Genomic DNA, 27,822 nt, shown 5'->3' with positions numbered 1-27,822 from the left:
TCCTCAAGTGATCCACCCACCTCGGCCTCCCAAAGTGCTGGGATTACAGACATGAGCCACCATGCCTGGCCTGGGTTTGCATTTTAAATGACATATATTTGTACAAATTTCAAAAGTGTTTCCATATGTACTATATAATTTGATGTTACTATAACTCCATAAGATTAACAGGGTTATCTCTATTTTGCTAGTAAGAAAACTAGACTCATGGAGATTAAGTAAATTGTCTAAGTATCTTGACTAATGACAGATAGAGCACTGGAATATTTTTTCTTCTTTCGTTGCCCAAGCTAAAGTGCAGTGTGTGATCATGGCTCACTGCAGCTTCAAGCTTCCAGGCTCAAGTGATCCTTCTACCTCAGCCTCCTGAGTAGTGAGGACTATAGCAGTGTGCCACCACACCTGGCTAATTTTTGTATTTTTTGTAGAGATGGAGTCACCATATTGCCCAGGCTGAGCTCGAGCAATTTGAGCACCTCCTCTTGCAAAAGGACTGGCATTACAGGTGTGAGCCACTGCACCCAGCCTAGAGTGTCTGTCTTTTGCTTCTGAACTTAGTATTATTTCTATTATACCATCATTTCCATATCTGATGTTTGTCTTCAGACAAAAGTAAAAATTATGGTGTCACCTTGTTTTTTTGTTTTTGTTTTTGTTTTTTTTTTTTTGTAGAGACAGGTTTTCCCTATGTTGCCCAGGTTGGTATCAAACTCCTGGACTCAAGTGATTCTCCCACCTCAGCCTCCCAAATGGCTGAGACTACAGGTGATAATTTTATCTTGTATCCAGCTCTTTATCAAAACTGTCTACCTATTCTGGTAGCTTCTTAGTATAGTTTTTTTTGTAGGTTTTCTAATTGTACAGTCATATCAGCTATAGATAATATTCTCTATCTGACATTTGATATGATTATTTTTTCTCCTTTTTTCACTGTTTCAGCTGTCTAATAAGGTAACCACTAAGCTCATTGACTGTTTATCTTTTTATTATTATTTTTTTGAGACACGTTCTCACTCTGTTACCTAGGCTGGAGTGGAGTGTCACGATCTCTACTCACTGCAGCCTCTCCCTCCCAGGCTCAGGCGATGCCCTTACCTCAGCCTCCCAAGTAGCTGGGACTACAGGTGTGCACCACCACGCCCAGCTAATTTTTGTATTTGTAAAGATGGGGCTTTGCCATGTTGCCCAGACTGATCTCAGACTTTTTTTTTTATTTATTTTTAAAAATAAAAAAGAGAGAGAGAAAGAAAGAAAGAAGAAGAAGAAAAAAGAATAATAAAAAATTAAAAAAAAAAAAAGAATAAAGAAGAGGAAGAAAGAGGAAGAGGGAGAGAGGACGGGAGTGTTGCTATATTGCCCAGGCTAGAATGCAGTCTAAAAATGGGTAAGCTTATACTTGCGCTTAATAATGGAGACATGAAAAAAATAAGGGAAGAAAATAACAAACAGGCAGCCAACCAATATTGCATTTAAGCCTGTAAGTAGGTATGATGTGGTACTGATAAGAGTGTATATTTTGTGTATTTAAAGTGGAGAGTTCTATAAGTGTTAATTAAGTTTACTTGCTCCGGATCTGAGTTCAAGTCTCGGATATCATTGTTAATTTTCTGTCTCATTGATCTGTCTAATATTAATGTTGAAGTCTCCCACTATTATTGCGTGGGAGTCCAGGTCTCTTTATAAGTTTTATATATCTGGGTATTCAGGTATTGGGTGCGTATATATTTAGGATCTTTAGCTCTTCTTGTTGCATTGACCCTTTTATCATTATATAATGTCCTTCTTTGCTTCTTTTGATCTTTGTTACTTTAAAGACCACTTTATCAGAGGCAAAAATGGCAACTCCTGCTTTTTGTTTATTTATTTATTTTTGCTCTCGGTTTGGTTGGTAAATCCCTCTCCATCCCTCTGTTTTGAGTCTTTGTGTATCCTTGCATATGAGATGGGTCTGGATGCAGCATACCGATGGGTTTTTCCTTTTTATCCAATTTGCCTGTCTGTGTCTTTGGATTGGGGGATTTAGTTGATTTAAATTTGGAGTTAATAATAATATATATGAGTTTAATACTGCCATTTAATGTTAGCTGGCTGTTTTGCCCATCAGTTGATGCAAATTCTTCACTATGTTGATGGTCTTTACTTTTTGGTATTTTCTTTAGAAAGGCTGATACTGTTTGTTCCTTTCTATGTGTAGTGGTTCTTTCAGAAGCTCTTGTAAAGCAGGCCTGGTGGTGATGAAATCTCTGAGTGCTTGCTTGTTCACAAAAGATTTTATTTTTCCTTCACTTATAAAGCTTAGTTTGGCTGGATGTGAAATTCTGGGTTGAAAGTTCTTTTCTTTAAGGATGTTGAATATTGGCCCCCACTCTCTTCTGGTTTCTAGGGTTTCTGCTGAGAGATCTGCTGTGAGTCTGATAGGTTTCCCTTTGTGGGTAACCTGACCTTTCTCTCTGGCTGCCCTTAGTATTTTCTCCTTCATTTTGACCCTGGTGAATCTGGCGATTATGTGCCTTGAGGTTGGTCTTCTTGAGGAATATCTTTGTGGTGTTCTCTGTATTACCTGGAGTTGAATATTGTCCTGTCTTGCTAGGTTGGGAAAATTTTCCTGAATAATATCCTGAAGCGTATTTTCCAGCTTGGATTCATTCTCTTCATCACATTCAGGTACATCTACCAAGCATAGATTAGGTCTTTTCACACAGTCCCACATTTCTTTTTTTCTTTTTTTTTTTTTTTTTTGAGATGGAGTTTTGCTCTTGTTACCCAGGCTGGAGTGCAATGGCGCGATCTCGGCTCACCACAACCTCCGCCTCCTGGGTTCAGGCAATTCTCCTGCCTCAGCCTCCTGAATAGTTGGGATTACAGGCATGTGCCACCATGCCCAGCTAATTTTTTGTATTTTTAGTAGAGATGGGGTTTCACTATGTTGACCAGGATGGTCTCGATCTCTCGACCTCATGATCCACCCGCCTTGGCCTCCCAAAGTGCTGGGATTACAGGCTTGAGCCACTGCGTCCGGCCGTCACAGTCCCATATTTCTTGGAGACTTTGCTTGTTCCTTTTTATCCTTTTTTCTCTAATCTTGTCTTCTTGTTTTATTTCATTAAGTTGGTCTTCAGCCTCTGATATTCTTTCCTCTGCTTGATCAATTCGGCTATTAAAACTTGTGCATACTTTGTGAAGTTCTTGTCTTGTGTTTTTGGCTCCATCAATTCACTTACATTCGTCTCTAAATTGTGTATTTTTGTTAACATTTCGTCAAACCTTTTTTCAAAGTTCTTAGTTTCTTTGCATTGGGTTAGAACAAGTTCTTTTAATTCACAGAAGTTTCTTATCTTCCACCTTTTAAAGCCTGCTTCTGATAATGGAGCCCACTCGTTCTCCATCAGGCCTTGTTCCATTGCTGATGAGGAACTGTGATCCCCTGTAGAGGGAGAGGCGTTCTGGTTTTGGTTATTCTCAGCCTTTTTAGGCTGGTTTCTTCCCTTCATTTTAGATTTATCCATCTGTGGTCTTTATAATTACCGTCTACAAAGATTGGATTTCTGAGTGGACGTCCAACTTGTTGATTCGCAACGCCGGAATCTGAGCAACCCACTGCGCCGGCTAAAACAGCGGCATTAAATTTGATGGTGCTTTTCTGACTCTGCACCAAGAACCGCCGCACCAAGGTGCCCGCAAAACCGCCTCACCGGCCACAAGAGTCATGTTGGTGATCCATGGGGCTCCTCTGCTGGGAATCTCCTGATGTGTGAGCAAGAAGAATTCATCTGAAAGTGTGACGTTCTCTCATTCTCTACGCTTTCACTGGGAGCTACAATCCTGAGCTGCTAGTGATCAGCCATCTTGGATCTCTCCCTCGGTGTCACCTTGTTAAATTTCATCTTTGGGTGTTGTGATAGGCTGTATAATGGCCATCCAAAGATATCGGGTGCTAATTCTGAAAACCTGTAAATGTTACCTTATATGGAAACAGGGTCTTTATAGGTGTAATTTAGTTAAAGATCTTGAGATGTGAAGATTATCTTGAATTAACCTTGTGGGGCTTAAATCCAATCACAAATATCTTTATACAAGAGAAGCAGAGGGTGATTCCCCACAGAGTTTTGTAGAAAACAGAGACACAGAGGAGAAAGCAATGTGACTATGGAGACAGAGATTAGAGTGATGTGGACACAAGCCAAGGAATGCCAGCAGCCACCAGAGGGGCAAGAAACAGATTCTTCCCCAGAGCCACCAGTGGTAGTACAATCATGTAGCCCTCTCAATTTCTGACTATTGAAACTGATGTTGGACTTGTGGCCTCCAGAACTGTGAGAAAATGAATTTCTCTTGTCTTAAATTACCAAGGTGTGGTAATTTGTTGCAGCAGCCCTAGGAAACCGTTACAAAGAGACTGTTCAAAGTTTTCATACCCTGTTCAACTCCATGCAATTGACTTGAGTCTCTATTTTGGAACAGATAGATTCAGAAGAACCTAAGGTTTATCCATAAAAATTCTCCAGAATGGAAAATGGTTAAAATGCTGAGATTCCAAGCAACACTTCTTTTCTTCCTCCTTCTCCTCCTCCTTCTCCTCCTCCTTCTCCTTTCTTCTTCTCCTTCTCCTTCTCCTTCTCCTTCTCCTTCTCCTTCTCCTTCTTCTTCTTCTTCTTCTTCTTCTTCTTCTTCTTCTTCTTCTTCTTCTTCTTCTTTCTTCTTTCTTCTTTCTTCCTTCTTTCTTCTTTTTCTTTCTTTCTTTCTTTCTTTCTTTCTTTCTTTCTTTCTTTCTTTGTTTCTTTCTTCTTCTTCTTCTCCTCCTTCTTCTTCTTCTTCTTCTTCTTCTTCTTCTTCTTCTTCTTCTTCTTCTTCTTCTTCTTCTTCTTCTTCTTCTTCTCCACTTTAAGCTCTGGGGTACATGTGCAGAACGTGCAGGTTTGTTACATAGGTATACACATGCCATAGTGGTTTGCTGCATCCAACACTCTGTTATCCAAGCACTTCTTTATCAAGACATCTGTTCTCTGAAAATTAATAGGGAACATTCTCAAGTTTAAAAGAGAAATGGTGCTGGGTACGGCAGCTCCCTGTATTTGGAGCTGCCATAATTGTCTCTACAAATACTTTTTAAAAAATTAGCTGGGCATGGTGGCATGACCCTGTAGTCACAGCTGCTCTGGAGACTGAGATGGGAGAATTGCTTGAGCCTGGGAGGTCAAGTGAGCTATGATCATACCACTGCACTCTAGCCTAGGTGACAGAGCAAGATCCTGTCTCAAAATAATAATGATAATAAGATAGAAATATTTAAATGGAATAGATATTGCTAATTCATGTTAAAAAATAAAAAAGTCTTAGCTGGGCGTGATGGCTCATGCCTGTAATCCCAGCACTTTGGGAGGCTGAGGTGGGCAGATCAGCTGAGGTTGGAAGTCTAAGACCAGCCTGATCAACACGGAGAAACACTATCTCTACTAAAAATACAAAATTAGCCGGGCAGGGTGGTACATGCCTGTAATCCCAGCTACTCGGGAGTCCGAGGCAGGAGAATCGCTTGAACCCGTGAGGCGGAGGTTGCGGTGAGCCAAGATTGTGCAATTGCACTCCAGCCTGGGCAACAAGAGTGAAACTCTGTCTCAAAAAAAAAAAAAAAATATTGTCTCTGAATAAGCTAAAATGTACTGAATCTACCTAAGAAAAACTGGGAGCATACTGTGTATTTATTTGAATGCCTAAAACTCAAAACCTTATAGTAAAGAAGTGTTTTTCTTTTTTCTTTGCAGAAAGAACATTGGAGCTATCCTGTCTGGAAGTGTGTTTACAATCTAATTTCACCTATTCACTCTCCTCCTTAAACTTTTCCTTTGCAACTGTTCTGCAACCAGTGAGGGAAACTCAGATTATCATGAGAATCTTTTTAAATTCCTCCAATTTTCATAACGTCACCAGGACTTGCCAAGATATCACAGGTGAATTTAAAATGTGCTCCTTGTGTTTCATTTGTGAATCTAAAGGAAACATGGATTTTATTTCTCAGGAACAAACATCAAAAGGTAAACACAAAGTGAAGGTGAGAATAAAATGGTGTCAAGTATAAGTTAATTTATTCTGTTAAAAACATTACTAATACGTTCTTTTTATTTATTTATTTTTTGAGACAGAGTCTCTCACTGTCACCCAGGCTATAGTGCAGTGGTGCGATCTCGGCTCACTGCAACCTCCACCTCCCAGGTTCAAGAGATTCTCCTGCCTCAGCCTCCTGAGTAGCTGGGATTAAGAGGCGTATGCCACTATGCCTGGCTAATTTTTGTAGTTTTAGTAGAGACGAAGTTTCACCATTTTGGCCAGGCTGGTCTCGAACTCTTTTTTTTTTTGAGATGGAGTTTCGCTCTTGTTACCCAGGCTGGAGTGCAATGGCATGATCTCGGCTCACCGCAGCCCCTGCCTCCTGGGTTCAGGCAATTCTCTTGCCTCAGCCTCCTGAGTAGCTGGGATTACAGGCACACGCCACCATGCCCAGCTAATTTTTTTGTATGTTTAGTAGAGACGGGGTTTCATGATGTTGACCAGAATGGTCTCGATCTCTTGACCTCGTGATCCACCCACCTCGGCCTCCCAAAGTGTTGGGATTACAGGCGTGAGCCACTGCGCCTGGCCTTGGTCTCAAACTTTGACCTCATGATCCACCCGCTTCGGCCTCCCAGAGTGCTGGGCTTACAGGCATGAGCCACCACTCCCGGCTAATATATTCCATTTTTTTTTTTTTTTTTTTTTTTTTTGAGACAGAGTTTTTTGCTCTTGTTACCCAGGCTAGAGTGCAATGGCGCGATCTCAGCTCACCGCAACCTCCGCCTCCTGGGTTCAGGCAATTCTCCTGCCTCAGCCTCCTGAGTAGCTGGGATTACAGGCACGCGCCACCATGCCCAGCTAATTTTTTGTATTTTTAGTAGAGACGGGGTTTCACCATGTTAACCAGGATGGTCTCGATCTCCTGACCTCGTGATCCACCCGCCTCGGCCTCCCAAAGTGCTGGGATTACAGGCTTGAGCCACCGCCCCCGGCCAATATATTCCATTTTTAAATCCAGTGACATCAGAACATTCAGTGGTGTGGCTCTTGATGAGCAACTCTCTGGGCTTTGAGATGTTACTTGTTTTTAGTTTACTTTGACTTACTGAAAACAAAGTATTCTTAAAATACATCAAAATGCCCTGTAATTCACATACATGTGATGGCCAGAGGATTATTTAGAATGTACTCTCTTCAAAAGTAGTAAGTCTTTAAAAAACAATTTTAAGTAAATCTGTGGTTTCTCATAGTAAAATCAAACTTCGATTCTCCAAGAAATCATTGAACCCTTGCATTTATACCTACTCCTGCTTAACACGTAGTCATTGTCTGTGAAGTCTTTTTACTTCTCTGACTCTCCAGTGACCCTCTTGAGGGCAGGGCCTTTGTCTTTGTTTACTACTACATCTCAAGCTTTGTGCACAGTGCCTGACATAATACATAGTAGACACTCAGTAAATTTTTGTTGAATAAATGAATGAACAAATAAAGAATAACTACATATTTTCTGCAGTGCCTAACTGAAACTTGCAGTCATTATGAGATCAATTTATACTATTTAAACCAAATAAAAATGGATCATTGAGAAATTAAATAATTCCTTTATAATCATAAAATATGCTGATGGACTCAAGGCCAAGCATCACATTTATTACCTGTATTTATTCAGTGAGAGAGATTGCCTCCTATATTACTAGATATTAGCTTTTTTTTTTTTTTTTTTTTTTGAGATGGAGTCTTGCTCTGTCTCCAGGTTGGAGTGCAGTGGCGCGATCTCGGCTCACTGTAACTTCTGCCTCCCCGGTTCAAGAGAGTCTCCTGCCTCAGACTCCCAAGTAGCTGGGACTACAGGTGTGCCACCACGCTCAGCTAATTTTTGTATTTTTAGTAGAGACCAGGTTTCACCATGTTGGCCAGGATTGTCTCAATCTCCTCACTTTGTGATCTGCCCGCCTCAGCCTCCCAAAGTGCTGGGATTACCGGCATGAGCCACGGCGCCCAGCCCTTTTTTGGCATTATTTGAGAATGATAACACAATTTCTTGGCATTTACCTTATTTTTCTGTTGCTGTTTTCAAGTACTTATTAGGCATTTCTGTAGCTCCTCTTTTAAAAAATATTTTATCATTATCGATTCAAGGGGTACATGTGCAAGTTTGTTACATGGATATGTTGTATAATTGTGAGGCTTGGGCTTCCAGTGCCCCCATCACCCAAATAGTGAACATTGTATCCAATAAGTAATGTTTCAACCCTCATCCCTCTGCCCCTCTGCACTAACTTTGGATGAAGCTCTTGTTCAAGTAGTGCCGTAACTCTTCCAAGTTCTGGGCTGAATTCAAAGGAAGGCAAATTGTGAAAATGCCTCTATGGTGACAGAGAACTAGGAAGTGTTTTAAGGGTTGATAGCTCACAGATCTTCCTTCTCTGCCTCCTTGAAAGGTGAAAACAGGCCTAGTGCGGTGGCTCACACCTGTAATCCCAGCACTTTGGGAGGCCGAGGTGGGTGGATCATGAGGTCAGGAAACCAAGACCATCTTGGCCAACATGGTGAAACCCTGTCTCTACCAAAAGACAAAAAGTTAGCCGGGCGTGGTGGTGCGTGCCTATAGTCCCATCTGCTCAGGAGGCTGAGACAGGAGAATTGCTCAAATCCGGGAGGTGGAGATTGCAGTGAGCTGAGCTCGTGCCACTGTACTCCAGCTTGACAACATAGCGAGATTCCGTCTCAAAAAAACAGAGATTACAGGCATGAGCCGCTGCGCCCAGCATATGTTGTCTTTCTACTTGGGCTAATTTGGGTGTCTTCACATCATAGTGGCCTTAAGGTGTTGGACTTACATATCATGGTTCAAGGCTCCAGGACTGTTTGAAGCCTAGAGATGTGAGACAAACTTTTTTTTTTTTTTTTTGCGACAGAGTCTTACTCTGCTGCCCAGGCTGGAGTGCAGTGGTGCAATCTTGGCTCTACCTCCCAGGTTCAAGCAATTCTCCTGCCTCAGCCTCCCAAGTAGATGGGACCTACAGGCACATGCCACTATGCCCGGCTAATTTTCGTATTTTTAGTAGAGACAGGATTTCACCATGTTGGCCAGGTTGGTCTTGAACTGACCTCAGGTGTTCCACCCGCCTTGGCCTCCCAAAGTACTGGGGTTGCAGGCGTGAGCCACTGCATGAGAAAGCCACTTCTGTTCTTTAAGGCCCCCAGTTTATGGTACTTTGTTACAGTAGCCCTAGAAAACTACTACACTGTGGGATGGGAAATGTTGTGACCACATTGGTCACACAATACAGTCTGTCTCACAAGTCACTGGGGAAATGTGTGTATTTTCTTTAAGATGCTCCAATCCTATTCCAACACTACCACTAACTGGTTTTCATGATCTTAAAAAATATAAACACTTTAATAATTATTTTTAGGTTGGCTGCAGTGGCTCATGCCTGTAATCCCAGCACTTTGGGAGGCCAAGGAGGGAGGATCCCTTAAGTCCAAAAGTTGGAGACCAGCCTGGACAGTATAGCAAGACCCAATCTCTATAAAAAATTTAAAAAATAGCCAAGCATAGTGGCACACACCTGCAGTCCCAGCTACTCAGGAGGCTAAGGGGGGAGGATTGCTCGAGCATGGAGAGTGAGACTGCAGTGAGCCATGATTACACCACTGCACTCTAGCCTGGGCAACGGAGTGAGATCCTGTCTCAAAAATATGTATATATTTTTAATGTAAATAACTTCTTGTTTCTACTTTCTTGTACAGAAAGGAAGAGATTTAGTTTTGAATTGTATGTGTTTTCTTGCTATGTGTTAATATTTTGCAAATAACATTTTTTCACTTTCTAGTTCTTATCAGGAGAGGATCAATGGAAGTGAAAGCAAATGATTTTCGTTCACCTTGTCAGCACTTTAACTTCACTGTAGCTCCCCTAGTTGACCACTTGGAGGAATATAACACTACCTGTCATCTAAAAAACCACACTAGAAGATCAACAATCATGGAGGAAGAGCCCAGCAAAGAGAACTCTATAACCCATCCTTGTAGAATCATGGAATACTCGAATGAGTGTATACACATTTCTTTGCACCTAGAGATGGATATAAAAAGTAAGTTTTTAAGGAAACTAGAGGGAAAAGAAGTTATCAGATAGAGACACATAAAATTCAGAAAGGGCTATCACATTAACTGGAAGCTGAAGAGCTGGAGAATTTTACTGATGAAAACGTATAGCCTGTAAGAACGTTAGTCCATTTATCCGTTTATTTTTCCCTCAAAGTATGCTTTTTATGGGGCCTACCTATAATTCGAGAAAGGGGAGGCATTTATGGGTCATGATCTGGAAAGACCTTCTGCCCCAGAATACATTTTTTGTTGTTGTGATGGCGGTTGTGGTGGTTGTTTGAGACAGGGTCTGTCGCCCAGGCTGGAGTGCTGTGGCATGATCACAGCTCACTGTAGCCTTGACTTCCCAGTTTTGGGTGATCCTCCCACCTCAGCCTCCTGAGTAGCGGGGACTACAGGTGTGCACCTCCACACCCGGTTAATTTTTTGTATTTTTATTTTGCTGTATGAGGAGTGCAAGCCTGGCAGCCGAATAGCATGGAATAATCTTGGGAAGGCTGAGTGCTGCCATCCCAACCCACCTCTGCCCTTTCTCTACTTAGCCGTCTCTCTAAATGAATGTTGAATGCCTATTTAGTGTACAACTGGGTTCCTGCGAAGGGAACACCTAGGTTATGAACCTCACAAAGGCAGTCATCCAAGAGAATAAACACGGTGTACATCCTGTTAAGGTGAACAAGTACTAGCTGTGTTTTGTATACAAAGAAGAGCATACACAGGGTGGCTTAGAAAGTCAGTAGATAGTTGTGTGTTGGCTATGATGAGACTACCCTTGTGTAAGTCACTGATTCCTGGTTCTGCTTGCCAGTGTGTCTTTGTGAGACCCCAGGAGACCATGCTAAGCTATTGCTGCATGGTGACCGCCCTTCCCATGTTGCCTCATTGTGATCTGAATGAATGAGTTTATACCTGTATCCTTATTAAATTTAGGCCAGGGCAGCTACGTTTAATTAACACATGCACTTGATCTGACCATTGGCCTGTAAACCACTGTACTTACCGTCTATTACCCTGTGGAAAGAGGATCTGATTATTCATCGTCCTGGCCACTTATGTCTCAGACCAGTCTTTTGACTTTGCCTGCCATTCTCTTTCTTCCCCATCCTCCTTGTACTCCCTGCATCTTTCAACAAAGAATTCGAAGTTGCGAATTCTAAATGGCTCTGATGCTGGGACTGCTATGTTGCAGTCTTACCCTAGTTACAGTGATGACAGTGAAACTAATATCAGCATAACCTGTAAGTGAAATGAATCCTAGAATTTTGGAACCAAACGGATACCTGGAAGCTACCTGCTCAAGTTTTCCTATTTAATACCTTGATTTAATATATCAAGAAAGAATTCAGGAGAGCTAGTGACCCCGTAACAGTGATGGTCATAATTTCAGCTTTTCAGTTCAGGGCGGAATGTTTTGTAGAACTCAGCTAAGCTGCCACATTGTCTTTTATCTGTTGAATAATTTTATTGGGTTTTTAGAGTATTTGTTTTCTTTGCAGGTATCACTTGTTCCATGAAGATCATTTGGTATGTTTTAGTTCTATTAGTTGTTATATTTTTGATTGTCCTCATTATCTGCAAAATACTTGAAGGCCACAGAAGAGTGCAGAAGTGGCAGAGTGAGTAAAATCCATGTAGTGCCAAGGAACTCCTAATCTCTTCTATTTTTGGTTCAATTTAGCATTTATTTTGCGCCTACTGTGTATAAGTGGCAATTCTAGGTAATCCAAGGAATAGAAGCATAGATAAGACACAGTTCCAGCATGAAAGGAGCTTTGTTCATCTTTCTTCTACTCTGACAAGTGAGTAGGAAAGGAATAAAGACTGGGTGAATAGGGAGAAGCTCATGGGCTGGACATTGAGCAGGGCTTAGTGGAAGTGAGGGCAGAAGAGAGAAGAACAGAAGTAGGGATAAAGAATTTTAGGTCAGGTGGGGTGGCTCATGCCTGTAATCCCAGCACTTTGGAAGGCCAAGGCAGGCAGATCACCTGAGGTCAGGAGTTCGAGACCTGCCTGGCTAACATGGTGAAACCCCGTCTCTACTAAAAATACAAAATTAGTGGGGTATGGTGGTGTGTGCCTATACGCTCAGCTACTTGGGAGGCTGAGGCATGAGGATCGCTTGAACCTAGGAAGTGGAGGCTGCAGTGAGCCAAGATTGTGCCACTGCACTCCAGCCTAGGCAAAAGAGTGAGACTCCATCTCAGAAACGAGAATTTCAGAGTTGGCGATCTTGACCAGAGTGGCTTTAGGTGACGAGTGTGAAGCAGAGTCGATCTTTAATGAGCATGGGGGTTATCAGATTTTTGGTAGGGCAGAGCTAAAAGAAATTAGAAATTAGGACAAAAAGCTTAACTTGGACTTTCAAGATGGCTGCCTAAGAACAGCTCAGGACTTCAGCTCCCAGTGAAAGTGCAGAGGGTGAGTGGACGCCGCATTTCCAGACGAACTCTTATTGCCCACAGACCAGGAGATACCCAGGCAGAGGGGTCGCCAGCGTCGCAGTCCCAGCCGGTGCGGCTGTTTTGGCCCCCGCGGGGCTGATTCCGCCCGTGCGGCTGCTGTGACCACTCCCTGTTGCTGCGGTTCTCCGTACAAAAGCCACTGGTCTGGGAGCCCTCTTAGCTGGCGAGCAGAGCCCTGAGACAGCAGAGTTGCCCATTCATCTGAAATAGCGAGTCAGGCCAGGAGATTCCTAGGCAAAAAATCCGCCAGGAGCCGGCGCCGCGGTTCGAGCCGACTCCGTGAGTCGCAGCACGGGAGATCCCGGCGCCTTTTAACAAGCGACCGGAACGCGGGGTCGTTCAACTTAAAAGAAAAGACTCTGAGTCAGGGAGCCAGGTGATCAGGCTCGGTTGGTCCCACCCCTCCACCCCCAACAACAACGAAAACAAAAACAGTAATTGGAAACCCTCTGGGTTGAGCCCTTCAAACCAAGCACAGCTGAACCGGGACGGTCCGGCTCCGTGGGGGAGGGGCTTCCGCCATTACTGAGACTCTCCACCGCTACGGAGGCAGGCTGCCGTTGCCGAGGCAACCCGCCGTTGCCGAGGCAACCTGCCACAACAGAGAGAGTCCGCCATAACAGAGGCGGGGCCACCATTGCCCAGACAGTTCTAACTACGCCCATATAAAAAGGACTACAGGGAAGAGCTCAGGGCAGCTGGGCGGAGCCCACAGCAGCTCAGCAAAGCCCCTGCGGGCAGGCAGAGGCTAGGCGTGCTGCTAGCTGGGCGGGTCCGACCTGAAAAAAAAAAATCAAAAAAGGCAGTAGTGCAACGGAAACTCATAAAGCTCCAACTCCCTGGGACAGAGACAGACAACAGGTGGATAAACCCACAAAAATGGGTAGAAACCAGCGTAAAAAGGATGAAAACTCCCGAAACCAGAACACCTCTCCTCCTAAAAGGGATCACAACTCCTCACCAGCAAGGGAACCAGACCGGATGGAGAAGGAGGGTGATGAAATGACAGAATCAGACTTCAGAAGATGGGTAGTAAGAAACTACAATGAGCTAAAAGAACATGTTCTAACCCATCGCAAAGAAAATAGGAACCTTGAAAAAAGATTGGACGAACTGCTGACGAGAATGGACAGCATAGAGAGGAGAATAAGTGAATTGATGGAGCTGAAAAACGCAACACGAGAACTTCGTGAAGCATGCACAAGCTTCAACAGCCGAATTGACCAAGCAGAAGAAAGGATATCAGAGGTCGAAGACCAACTCAATGAAATAAAAAGAGAAGGCAAGAACAGAGAAAAAAGCGCAAAAAGGAATGAACAAAATCTTCAAGAAATGTGGGACTATGTGAAAAGACCTAATCTACATCTGATAGGTGTACCTGAATGTGATGAAGAGAATGAATCCAAGCTGGAAAATACTCTTCAGGATATTATCCAGGAAAACTTCCCCAACCTAGCAAGGCAGACCAATATTCAAATCCAGGAAATACAGAGAACACCACAGAGATATTCCTCAAGAAGAGCAACCCCAAGGCACATAATCGTCAGATTCACCAGGGTTGAGATGAAAGAGAAAATGCTAAGGGCAGCCAGAGAAAGGTCGGGTTACCCACAAAGGGAAGCCCATTAGACTCACAGCAGATCTCTCAGCAGAAACCCTACAAGCCAGAAGAGACTGGGGGCCAATATTCAACATCCTTAAAGAAAAGAACTTTCAACCCAGAATCTCCTATCCAGCCAAACTCAGCTTCATAAGTGAAGGAAAAATAAAATCCTTTGTGAACAAGCAAGCACTCAGAGATTTCATCACCACCAAACCTGCTCTACAAAAACTCCTGAAAGAGGCTCTACACATATAAAGGAACAACCAGTACCAGGCACTCCAAAAACACACCAAATGGTAAAAAAGCAGCAACACAATCAAGAATCTGCATCAACTAACCAACAAAACAGCCAGGTAGCATCAAAATGACAGCATCAAATTCACACATAACAATACTATCCCTAAATGTCAATGGACTAAATGCCCCAATCAAAAGACACAGACTGGCAAATTGGATAAAAAGCCAAAACCCATCAGTGTGCTGTATCCAGGAAACCCATCTTACATGCAAGGATACACAAAGGCTCAAAATAAAGGGATGGAGGAAGATCTACCAAGCAAATGGAGAGCAAAAAAAGGCAGGAGTTGCAATTCTCATCTCTGATAAAATAGACTTTAAAGCAACAAAGATCAAAAGAGACAAAGAAGGACATTACATAATGGTAAAAGGATCACTGCAACAAGAAGAGCTAACGATCCTAAATCTATATGCACCCAATACAGGAGCACCCAGATACATAAGGCAAGTTCTTAATGACTTACAAAGAGACTTAGACTCCCACACAATAATAGTGGGAGACTTTAACACCCCATTGTCAATATTAGACAGATCAACCAGACAGAAAATCAACAAGGATATCCAGGACCTGAACACAGAGAACGAGCAAACCTAATAGACATTTACAGAACTCTCCACCCCAAATCCACAGAATATACATTCTTCTCAGCACCACATCACACCTACTCTAAAATTGACCACATAATTGGCAATAAATCACTCCTCAGCAAATGCAAAAGAACAGAAATCATAACAAACAGTCTCTCAGACCACAGTGCAATCGAGTTAGAACTCAGAATGCAGAAACTAACTCAGAACCGCACAGCTTCATGGAAACTGAACAACTTGCTCTTGAATGTTGACTGGATAAACAATGAAATGAAGGCAGAAATAAAGATGTTCTTCGAAACCAATGAGAACGAAGACACAACATACCAGAATCTCTGGGACACATTTAAAGCAGTCTCTAGAGGAAAATATATAGCAATGAGTGCCCACATGAGAAGAAAGGAGAGATCTAAAATTGACACCCTATCATCAAAATTGAAAGAGCTAGAGGAGCAAGATCAAAAAAACTCAAAACCTAGCAGAAGACAGGAAATAACTAAGATCAGAGCAGAACTGAAGGAAATAGAGACACAAAAAACTCTTCAAAAAATCAATAAATCCAGGAGCTGGTTTTTTGAAAAGATCAACAAAATAGACAGACCACTAGCCAGATTAATAAAAAAGAAAAGAGAGAATAACCAAATTGATGCAATAAAAAACGATAAAGGGGATATCACCACAGATTCCACAGAAATCCAAACCATCATCAGAGATTATTACAAACAACTCTATGCACATAAACTAGTAAACCTGGAAGAAATGGATAAATTCCTGGACACCTGCAACCTCCCAAGCCTAAACCTGGAAGAAGCCGAAACCCTGAATAGACCAATAACATGGTCTGAAGTCGAGGCAGCAATAAAGAGCCTACCACCCAAAAAAAGCCCAGGTCCAGATGGGTTCACAGCTGAATTCTACCAGACATACAAGGAGGAGCTGATACCATTCCTTCTGAAACTATTCCAGACAATCCAAAAAGAGGGAATCCTTCCCAAATCATTTTACGAGACAAACATCATCCTGATACCAAAACCCGGCAGAGACTCAACAAGAAAAGAAAATTTCAGGCCAATATCCATGATGAACATAGATGCAAAAATCTTCAATAAAATACTGGCAAACCGATTGCAACAGCATATCAAAAAGCTCATCCACCATGATCAAGTAGGATTCATCCCGGGGATGCAAGGCTGGTTCAACATACACAAGTCCATAAACGTAATTCACCACATAAACAGAACCAAAGACAAAAACCACATGATTATCTCGATTGATGCAGAGAAGGCTTTTGACAAAATTCAACAACCCTTTATGCTAAAAACCCTCAATAAACTAGGTATTGACGGAACGTATCTCAAAACAATAAAAGCTATTTACGACAAACCAACAGCCAATATCATACTGAATGGGCAAAAACTGGAAGCATTCCCTTTGAAATCTGGCACTAGACAAGGATGCCCTCTCTCACCACTCCTATTCAATATAGTACTGGAAGTTCTAGCCAGAGCAATCAGGCAAGAAAAAGAAATAAAAGGTATCCAAATTGGAAAGGAGGAAATCAAATTGTCTCTATTTGCAGATGACATGATTGTATATCTGGAAGACCCCATCATCTCAGCCCAAAATCTCCTGAAACTGATAAACAACTTCAGCAAAGTCTCAGGATACAAAATCAACGTGCAAAAATCACAAGCATTCCTATACACCAGTAATAGACTTCAAGAGAGCCAAATCAAGAACGAACTGCCATTCACAATTGCTACAAAGAGAATAAAGTACCTAGGAATACAACTAACAAGGAACGTAAAGGACCTCTTCAAGGAGAACTACAAGCCATTGCTCAATGAAATAAGAGAGGATATAAACAGATGGAGAAACATTCCATGTTCATGGTTAGGAAGAATCAACATCGTGAAAATGGCCATACTGCCCAAAGTAATTTACAGATTCAACGCTATTCCCATCAAGCTACCAATGACCTTCTTCACAGAACTGGAAAAAAACACCTTAAACTTCATATGGAACCAAAAGAGAGCCCGCATAGCCAAGTCAATTCTAAGCAAAAAGAACAAAGCGGGAGGCATCACACTACCGGACTTCAAACTATACTACAAGGCTACAGTAATCAAAACAGCATGGTACTGGTACCAAAACAGAGATATAGACCAATGGAAAAGAACAGAGGCCTCACAGGAAATACAACATACCCACAACCATCTGATCTTCGACAAACCTGACAAAAACAAGCAATGGGGAAAGGACTCCCTGTTTAATAAATGGTGTTGGGAAAACTGGCTAGCCATGTGCAGAAAGCAGAAACAGGACCCCTTCCTGACACCTTACACCAAAATTAACTCCAGATGGATTAAAGACTTAAACATCAGACCTAATACCATAAAAACCTTAGAAGAAAATCTAGGCAAAACCATTCAGGACATAGGTGTAGGCAAGGACTTCATGACCAAAACGCCAAAAGCAATGGCAACAAAAGCCAAAATAGACAAATGGGACCTAATCAAACTCCACAGCTTCTGCACGGCAAAAGAAACAGTCAGTAGAGTGAATCGGCAACCAACAGAATGGGAAAAAATTTTTGCAGTCTACCCATCTGACAAGGGGCTGATATCCAGAATTTACAAAGAACTAAAGCAGATCTACAAGAAAAAAACAAACAAGCCCATTCAAAAATGGGCAAAGGATATGAACAGATACTTTACAAAAGAAGACATACAGGAGGCCAACAAACATATGAAAAAATGCTCATCATCACTGGTCATCAGAGAAATGCAAATCAAAACCACATTGAGATACCATCTCACACCAGTTAGAATGGCGATCATTAAAAAATCGGGAAACAACAGATGCTGGAGAGGATGTGGAGAAATAGGAACACTTTTACACTGTTGGTGGGAATGTAAATTAATTCAACCATTGTGGAAGACAGTGTGGCGATTCCTCAAGGACCTAAAAATAGAAATCCCATTTGACCCAGCAATCCCATTACTGGGTATATATCCAAAGGATTATAAATCATTCTACTACAAGGACACGTGCACACGAATGTTCATTGCAGCACTGTTTACAATAGCAAAGACCTGGAACCAACCCAAATGCCCAACGATGATAGACTGGATAGGGAAAATGTGGTACATATACACCATGGAATATTATGCAGCCATCAAAAACGATGAGTTCACATCCTTTATAGGGACATGGATGAACCTGGAAACCATCATTCTCAGCAAACTGACACAAGAGCAGAAAATCAAACACCGTATATTCTCGCTCATAGGCGGGTGTTGAACAATGAGAACACATGGACACAGGGAGGGGAGCACTACACACTGGGGTCTGTTGGGGGGAAATGGGGGAGGGGCGGGGGGTGGGGAGGTGGGAAGAGATAGCATGGGGAGAAATGACAGATACAGGTGAGGGGACGGAAGGCAGCAAAGCACACTGCCATGTGTGTACCTATGCAACAATCTTGCATGTTCATCACATGTACCCCAAAACCTAAAATGCAATAAAAAAAAAAAAAGAAATTAGAAATTAGGAATCAGGACAGTAGGAATGATGTTAGAAATATTTAATAACTCATATGACCTAGGCACCCACCTATCAGGGTGGATATTGACTGTAAATTACTGATATGGTGCTACTGGTGTGTACTCAGGCAAATACTGGTTCTACTGGCATGTACCCATGCATAAAATGTATGACTATCAGGCTCAATGGACAGTTCCTGGTATGAGTAGCTAGCCTCTTAAAGACAGTGCAAAATGTATCACTATTAGAATAGGCACTGAAAACAAATGGATTTATGTTAGAGTCCTAGTACTACCACTTACTATGATGTGACATTAAGCAAGTTATTTAAATTATGTATCCTTACCTCCTCTGTAAAACAAGGATAATCACCACTACCACACAGGGTTGAGGTAAGGAAACAAAGAGATTACTCACAAAGTTGACCACAGTGTCTACTGCATAGTTTTCATTCAAGGACAGTAGTATTGCGAGGTTGTATCATTTCCCAAGGCTCCCACCTTTTTTACCAGGCAAGGCAGTGTTAGCCATTTCAGTAGGCAGAACAGGTGGCTGCCTCTAGGTTTCAGTAAAGTTGCAATTAATTCCTTTGACTAAGCATTTGTTGCAGATGTTTTTGAGAGCAGTTTCCTTGAGCAGTGGTTAATAACATAATCAATACTGTTTATTTGTAGAATAACCATTTTCAGAGCATGTTCACTAGATTCTTAAAGTATGTAAACAGAATACATGCTATTTTTATTTTATAGATTAAAAAAACCCTGAGACTTAGAGAGGTTAAGTGTTTTATCCAAAGCTGCATAGCTAGCAAAATGTCAGAACTAAGATGTAGGGGTATTTAGCTTTGAAAATTCTGTTACTTAAAGTAAAAGTGTGTTATTTATAAATAGTGCATAGTTCTGAGTCTCTTGACCCATTTTTCATTATGAAAAGCTATGAGCAAAGAGAGACAGAAGTGAGCTAGGAAAAATGTCTAGATGGAGACCAGTAGTGGGGAGTCAAATTAAATTCTTACAAATATCTGCCCAAATGACAGACTTAGTAATTTTGAAAAGCTTGCAAATCCAAGTATACAAAGTAAGAAAAAATGCCACACCACTTAGGACATTAAATGTTATTGAATATTAAATATATATTAAATATTCTTCACATCATGTCTAGGTATATAATAAGATAAACAATATAATTTCTGTGTATAAGAGCTGGTGCTTTTCATGAGAAGAGATGGCATAATGGCATTTATAGTAGTAGAGAAGCCACTGGTTTTGGAAAGAGCCTGTATTTGTTAATTGAAAATAACTTTATAAGGAAAACTCCCAGAATCCTGTTATAGAAATATCTGCAACAAATACTTAGTCAAAAGAATTAATTGCAACTTTACTGAAACCTAGAGGCAAACACTTGTTCTGCCTACTGAAATGGCAACATAGCCTTGCCTGGTAAAGAAGGTGAGAGCCTTGGCAAACAATACAAGCACCACAATACTAGATGTAACACCAGGGGTTTGGTCTAGGTCTTGATGCTCGCTGCACAGAAAGCCAATCACGGAGAGGATCAGTGTTGCCAAGGAAGAAGGCTTTAATTGGGTGCTACAGGTGAGGAGCTGGGAGCTCAGTCTCATATCCATCTCCCTGACCAACTAAAACTAGGGGTTTATATAGCAGAGAAGAAATGTAACAATGTGTAAGAAAACAGGAACTAGGGAGGGGTAAGAAAACAATCATGGAGAATGAAGGGTCTGGCATCTCTTTGTCTGGATATGGAGATCTGGAGAGTTTCAATTCTTTGATACTGTTTTTTGAGAGGAACTCAGATAAAACAAATGTAAGGTTCAATTAAGACCAGAAGGGCCAATTCCTGTGTTTATCCAAGAAACTCTTTATGGGACTGTTAGGTCAGTTTCATTATTCCAGGCCATGTTGTGAATGGCTCCATTCTTTTTGGTAATCCTTTGAACCAACATGGGGAATATATGTTAACAGTGTGCTTGTTTATTACTAAATACTTAATATCTTTTCTGGAAATAGGTCATCAAGACAAACCTACATCTGTTCTCTTAAGAGGAAGTGATTCTGAGAAACTGAGAGCATTGAATGTGCAGGTTATTTCAGGTAAGTTCTGTGGCCTGTAAACAGAACAGCACACAGGAAATTCCAAAGCTGCATGGTTTCACTACAGGATAAACTCAAAATCTGAGATCCGAGCTTATGTAAATTAGCCTCGTATCTGGAATAATGAAGCTGTGGGCAAATGAAATCCAGTTCAATATGTCTTATTATCAGGGAACAGTAGCAATCTAAACTACCTCCTTAAATAACAGAAAGTTTACGTAATTGGCAAGAAGAAATTCATGTGAGTAGGCAGAGGAGAGAAAGCCATAGGGATAAGCCTTAGATTTATTTTTAAATGAGACAAGACACCATTATTCCCCAGAATTGCAAGAAGTAATTGCAGAATGGGCATGGGTTTCACTGGAGCCTTCAGTTAGCACAGGGTGTTGTTGTGTAAAGAGAACTTCTAATAGCCTCAATTAGAAAGCCCCCTGTCCTCTCCTGAGAAACAGAAATGGAATAAGGGAATTCTAATTAGAGCAGTGAAGGGGGCTATTAGTACAGTTATTGTGGTTCAGTCTTTTTCTTCTAATTGTGAAGCCTCCTTTTGGATTCAAGCTGTCAAAGAGGGAGAATGTGACATGGAGAAAGACCTCTTCTTCAGCAGAGAGAAATAATATCCTTGATCATGAAAACCGCAGAGTTATGAGTGCTGTTACCAAAGCTCCTTGTACACAGCCAGCGAGCAGGCGCCTTGGTACTTTGTGAGAAGTTAGAAAAAAAAGGAAGCGCAGTTGGTGGGGGGGCTAGGGGAGGGACAGTGGAGGGTGGGTAGTGATAACATGGAGAGAAATGCTAGCTATAGTCAAAGGGGGAATAGAAGCAGCAAACTACCTGGTTATGCACCTATGCAACAACTCGGCATGACCTGCACATGTACCTAAAGTAAAATTAAAATAAAAGACAGAAATCTAAAAAAAAGTGGGAGGACACGGGCCAAACCTTCAGTCCCCCAGGCTACAGCTGCATAGAGATTTGCACTGCATTTCACTGGGGACCTTGCAACCCTGCGTTCACTGGGAGCTTTTGTTAGCTATTTAAATTAGCAGATAAGCAGAACCCTAGCTTGAGTGCATCTAAGGAGCTTAAATATTTTAAAAATTTAAACTTTCTACCCAGCAACAGCAGTAACATTATTAAGCTATAACTGATAATAAGCATTAGCGAAATAATCATTTGACCCCAGTTAAATGTGGGGTAAGTTGACGGAAATTTTGTCTAGTGAATGAAAGTTTTGTTTTTTTTTTAATCAGTTAAAAGCCGCAGTGTTGTTTTCAATGGCAAAGTTAATTTTTAAAAGGAGAAAATGGCGCTTTTCCCTGCTTTCTCCCCTTAGTACATGTGCCCAACGATGAGGAGTGTTTTAACACAGTTCTGTGGGGCTTTCGGTCACCTTAGGAATTCTGGTCGTTTCTGTTTTCAAGTCGTAATTTACAGCACTGCATTCTTGTCTGAGGAAAAGTCCATAGTTCCCCTGTGAAGCCCTATATTCGAGGGAATCGCAAATTTTGAGTACTAGCTAACCACAAGACTAACCTCACAAAGTTGTATTTATGAGCCTGTGACCAAAGAAACCTGACTTAGCCATCCTTTCCCTTTAAGAGCTCCCACTAAAAATCCTCTGGCTTTATGACCAGGTCTATAATATTAATGTCTAGTGCAGGCCAAGGGGTGATGGCCGTTTTTAAAACCAAGAACCCTTTTGAGGCTTAGCATCTTGAAGAAGGAAAGAGGCAGAGTCTTTCTTATTTATATTCCTTTAACCTAAATGCAATCTTTTCCTTCCCTATTATAAGCTGCTTTTCTGAGAGAGAAATGGAAAGGAAATCATGTCTCCCTTGAGCGCCGTTTTTAAGGCCTCTCTTTGTAGTGATGGATTATAGGCAGCAGTGAGAATGTACGAGAGAAATGTTCTCAGCATGGTTCTCTGGGGATGCAGTAACATGGGTAGAAAAAAAAAAAACGTGGTTCAAAGCAGCGGTGACTGTGTCACCTCCAGCAGAAGCAGTTTGTTGTCGACTCTAGCCACACATTCCAGGATGTCTCTCCACTTGTTCATGCATTAAAAAGTGAGTTATTGTTATACACACACACAGAGACAGAGGGGCTTGTACCTCCAAAAGCAGTTTATTCATCCTACAAGAGAGAAATAAGGAGATATTACCAGGAAGCAGGCACCACATTGTGCCTGGCACATTCTAGGGCACAGTGAACACTGATGGAATAAATGCATCCTGCTGCTGTAGAAGGAGATGTCACCGAATCAAATCCCCATCTTTTATATGTCTGTAATATTTTCCTCCTTGCTTCGAGAAGCATGAGAGCTTATGTTTCCTGGCTAGGCATTAATCTACTTTCCATCTTACTCGTTTAACTATTATCTTCACGCAGGTGATCTCTGTCTTATTTATCTGTGGAGGGTTGTTGCTAGCATAACATCTGGCAATATAAAAGCTTATTAAGTCTCACAAACCCTAAAAGGAAATGAGTATAGAGTAAAAAGAGCAGATGAGCAAGAAATGAATCTTAGGGATTAAGAAATATGACAACAAATAAAGTGACAGAGTAATTAGAGTGCATAGAATTCTATTTTACTGGCTGGGCCTAGTGGCTCAAGCCTGTAATCTCAGCACTTTGGGAGTGCTGAGGTGGGCAGGTCACCTGAGGTCAGGAGTTTGAGACCAGCCTGACCAACATGGTGAAACCCCACCCCGTCTCTACTAACAATACAAAAATTAGCCTGGTGTGGCGGCCTGCACCTGTAATCCCAGCTGCTTGGGAGGCTGAGACAGGAGAATCACTTGAACCCGGGAGGTGGAGGTTGCAGTGAGCCAAGATCACGCCACTGCATTCCAGTCTGAGGGACAAAATGAAACTCTGTCTCAAAAAAAAAAAAAAATTCACTTTATTAAGGAAGGCATAGAACACTTTGTAGAAGCACTAAGGATATCAAAGAATCATAAAAAACGTTGACTGTTGGCCAGGTGTGGTGGCTCACGCCTGTAGTCCTAGCACTTTGGGAAGCCGAGGCGGGCAGATCATTAGGTCAGGAGTTTGAGACTAGCATGACCAAAGTGGTAAAACCGCATCTCTACTAAAAAATACAAAAAATAACCGGGCGTGGTGGTGGGCATCTGTAATCCCAGCTACTCGGGAGGCTGAGGCAGGAGAGAATGGCTTGAACCTGGGAGATGGAGGTTACAGTCAGTGAGCCGAGATCCAGCCACTGTACTCCAGCCTGGGTGACAGAGTGAGACTCTGTCTCAAACAAAAAACAAAAAACAAAAAATGAAACAAAAAAAAACGTTGACTGTCTTGAAGAAGAGATTTTGAAAACTATGCAAAAGTAACTCTAGGCCGAGTGTGGTGGCCCACACCTGTAATCCCAGCACTTTGGGAGGCCAAGGCAGGAGGATCACTTGAGTCCAGGAGTTCAAGACTAGCCTAGGAAACATATTAACTACATCTCTGCAAAAAAATAAACAAAATTAGCCGAGCATGGTGGCATGTGCTCATAGTCCCTACTATTCAGGAGGTTGAGGTGGGAGAATGGCTTAAGCCTGGGAAGTTGAGGCTGCAGTGAACTGAGGTCATTCCACTGCACTCTAGACTGGGTAACAGAGCAAGATCCTGTCTCCAAAAAAAAGTAACTTTAAAATGTACCCCTAGAAACAGTGCTTAATGAGTTTAATGTGCTGGGAAACCAAAGCCAGGGGTAGGAGAAGTGGACTTGAATCTGAATGGTTGGTTGCAAATGTTAGAAACCCACTTGACTGACGGCAGAGAATTTATTGGAAAACCAGTAGGTGTCCCATAGAAACAACAGGCAGGCTCGGGAATCTGAGCTTGGAAAATAAACAGGGATTAAGGGAGGCAGGGGTGGGCAGGAAACCAAAAATACAGCCCAAGTTGCATGTCAGGAATGGTCTGGTGAGAACGCCCCCGCTGGTGTCACCACCCTCTGGACTGCTGGGCTACCCCGTGGCTACCATGCCGCTTTGTATCTCTCCTGAGGATTGCAAGCTCCAAGGAGGAGTGGGAGGGGAAGCCATATGGTGGTACTCTGGATGCCAGGAAGCAGGGAGGGGGGATATCTGCCCTTCTGGCTTTCTGCATACTTAGTCATCACCCCTGACATGTCCACATGCTGGACTGTCAAATAAATATTGATACGTCAGGTTTCTAGGATCAGAGCCAGTCTGAGTCCCAAAGCTGAAGACTGTTGGAGTCCGATATTCAAGGGCAGGAAGCAGCCAGCACAGAAAAAGATGGAGGCCACGTTCTTCGGCCGCTTTTATTCTGGCCTTGTTGGCAGCTGATTAGATTGTGCCCACCCAGATTGAGAGTGGACTTGCCTTTCCCAATCCACTGACTCAAATGTTAATCTCCTTTGGCTACACCTTCACAGACACACCCAGGAACAATACTCTGCATCCTTCGATCCCGTCAAGTTGACACTCAATATTAACCATTATAAGCATTAAATATTCAATAAATATGTATTGAACACTAACTATGGGCCAGCCATTATACTAAGCATTGCTGATATAATGGCACATACCATAGGCACAGTCCATGCTTTTATAGAGCTTCCGACATAGTTAAGGATATTCTACCTGTGGCTGACATAAGAGAATGGAAACGAATCTCTCATTAAGCACCTTCCATATGTTCTGTACTTTCGTGCACATCATTTCATTTGATTTCAAAAGAACTCCACAATAGCGAACTGGGGGACTCGGGGTTCAAATCACAGGTCAAAAGTTTTCCTGCTCTTTTACATTTGACACTGGAAATCGAGATGAAACATTTTCTCTGTATAAGGTCGTAAAAGCTTGTATATGACAATGTGAGTCATCCTCATTGCAGCATTGGCTGAAATTTTCTTGCAATTAGTGTGGGTGGGTTCTAAGGGAACACGAAGCACAAGAAAATGGAGTTTTACTGTGAAAGAGAATTGCTAAATGTGAAAAAGTGGATGACCCAGTAATTTATATCACACCAAAATAAAACTAATGGCAGTGTAAAATTATAATTTGCAACATGTTTATGGCCAGTATAATAAAGACTAAGCAGGTTTCAACTTCCTGCAGATGAGAAGATAAATTACTGGTGCCAGATGTCCTGCAACCAAGCAAGATAACATGAAAATTTAATTTTTACTTGCTTAACTATGTTGTTTATGACTCTTAAAATACAGATTTGGGTTCATAAAACAGGGAAAGGTTACAGCCATCTGCTTGGTTACAGAATAAATCCCAGTGAAGAGGATGAGTCTCTTTGCAGGAAGAAATTCACAAATGTGACAAATGTGAAGAATCTATAGGTAGAGTAGGATGATTTATTCTAGTCATTCATTGAATGCCTTTATGTGACAGCCATTTATGTCAGGTCTGAAAGAATTGATGGTAAAACATGTGCACATAAACATCTCCTCCATCTTCATATAGATTGTCCCTGCCTGAACCATCCGCCTCTCCTGCCACACGCTACAAACCTCCTTCCCTCCCACTCTACATTGTCTTGTTCGCTCCAATCCTTCCCTTCTGATCTTGGCTTACCAACAAAGTTGTTTCAGACCTCTTAGACTATGTTGATTCTCCTTATTACGCACCCTCAGAACAGCATACATCTTTCTTTGCAGCAACAATCACTGTTGCTATTTTACATTTTAGTGCTATTGTGTTTTGTGCCATTATTTGATAAGTGTTTCTCCCACGAGCCAGGTGGCTCCTTGAGGTCAAGGACACTATCTGATGATACGCATCATTGCATCCCCAGCTCATAGCATGATGCATATATATGGGCACATCGTAGGAAAGTACCCAGTAAATATTTGCCAAATAAATACAATTCTGCATTGACTGTGTTTAAAGAATGGCTACTGCTGTCTTACAAAAGCCTTTCAAATACTTTCCCTCCCTAACTTATAACTTTTGTATGCCTATCCAAAATAATAAAAAGAAAATGGTTAAACGCTTCATCAGTTTTATCTTTTGGAGTATTACAGATACCTGCAGTGTGAATTAACCAGAAACTGAATCAGTGGCTCAGAATATTGGCAGCTGTCAGTTCAAGATTTTTTTTTTCTTTTTAGTTAATTCTGGAAAATTTCGCCGTCATTTATTTTCCATCTTCATTTGATTTTCACATTGACTAGACTTGGAGCAGATGACTAGTTTTAGGATCATTGTTAATAACAGATGGAGCTTTGAACATGGGAGGAAGTTGGCGCCTTGAATAATGGAAATCTCTTTTAAGCGGCCACAATTGGTTCTGTTAGCCCTAAAAGGCTACTAGCTATCTTGGGCTTACAGAAAACTGCCAATGTTTTTACGTGATGAGAAGGTCAGAACGATGTATAGCAATATTGAAGTTCTGCATTTCTATGGTAATAAGGAGGCATAATTAAGACTGTAGGGTTTTTTGAAGCCAGATCACGGAACTGAATAAGAATCACTAAACCATCAGAAACATTTCACAGCTGTCTTGATCTAAGTAATCTCTAAAAATTAACCTGAATTCCTTCATTTCTGGAGAAGCTCTTGTGAGGAAACCCAAGTACTTCGTGGATAACAGTGTAGACGTTTATTACCGTAGTTTCCATGAAGAGTCATGATGGCTGCATCTCTCAAAGTGTGATGGAGAAAAAAGGAGCTAAGGGCATCATTTCCAAGGTCAGCAACCCATAGGCCTCCCCTGCTGAACGTATATATGGCTCCTACTAAATTCTGTCCATCATCTCATTTTATCCCTGTCTTTTTCCCCTCCTTTTTCAGCCTCAAGGCAGCCACACTAGCTTTGTCAAAGCCACAGGGAAGTGATCTTGGTTGTGCAGGTGTCAGGCCCCACTGCCAAAACTGAATGGAATGTGTGAGGCCAGGCCAGGGCCCTGCCAGGATTGGCCGCTTGGCTGCTGCTGCCCGCAAGGCTGCACAGGTGCCTCATGTCAGTGAAGCTCTCTGGTCCAGGGCTTCCCTTGAGGCCTGGGGACTTAGCCTCCTGCAATGGCAGCACACCAAGAAGGATCCATTGTATAATGCAGTTCACC

General features: G+C 41.9%; 1 protein-coding gene across 4 annotated transcripts in view; it reads left to right on the top strand.

Annotated features, from left to right (window-relative positions):
• The window catches only part of TMEM156 (transmembrane protein 156), a 67,341-nt gene that overhangs the window by 29,113 nt on the left and 10,406 nt on the right, over window positions 1-27,822 (top strand). For 3 of the 4 annotated variants that reach the window (XM_074396017.1, XM_074396018.1, XM_074396019.1), the window contains exons 2-5: window positions 5,763-6,032; window positions 9,888-10,148; window positions 11,661-11,780; window positions 20,688-20,771. In XM_074396017.1, the coding sequence (XP_074252118.1) occupies window positions 5,763-6,032; window positions 9,888-10,148; window positions 11,661-11,780; window positions 20,688-20,771 (735 nt within the window). The remainder of the gene's footprint in view (window positions 1-5,762; window positions 6,033-9,887; window positions 10,149-11,660; window positions 11,781-20,687; window positions 20,772-27,822) is intronic. The other variant, XM_074396020.1, reaches the window with a different exon arrangement.

The sequence above is a fragment of the Saimiri boliviensis genome, chromosome 3 (genome assembly GCF_048565385.1).
Source record: "Saimiri boliviensis isolate mSaiBol1 chromosome 3, mSaiBol1.pri, whole genome shotgun sequence".
NCBI classification, from domain to species: domain Eukaryota; kingdom Metazoa; phylum Chordata; class Mammalia; order Primates; family Cebidae; genus Saimiri; species Saimiri boliviensis.
Note: the sequence above shows the minus strand (reverse complement) of the source record. Positions and strands in the feature narration are given on the sequence as shown.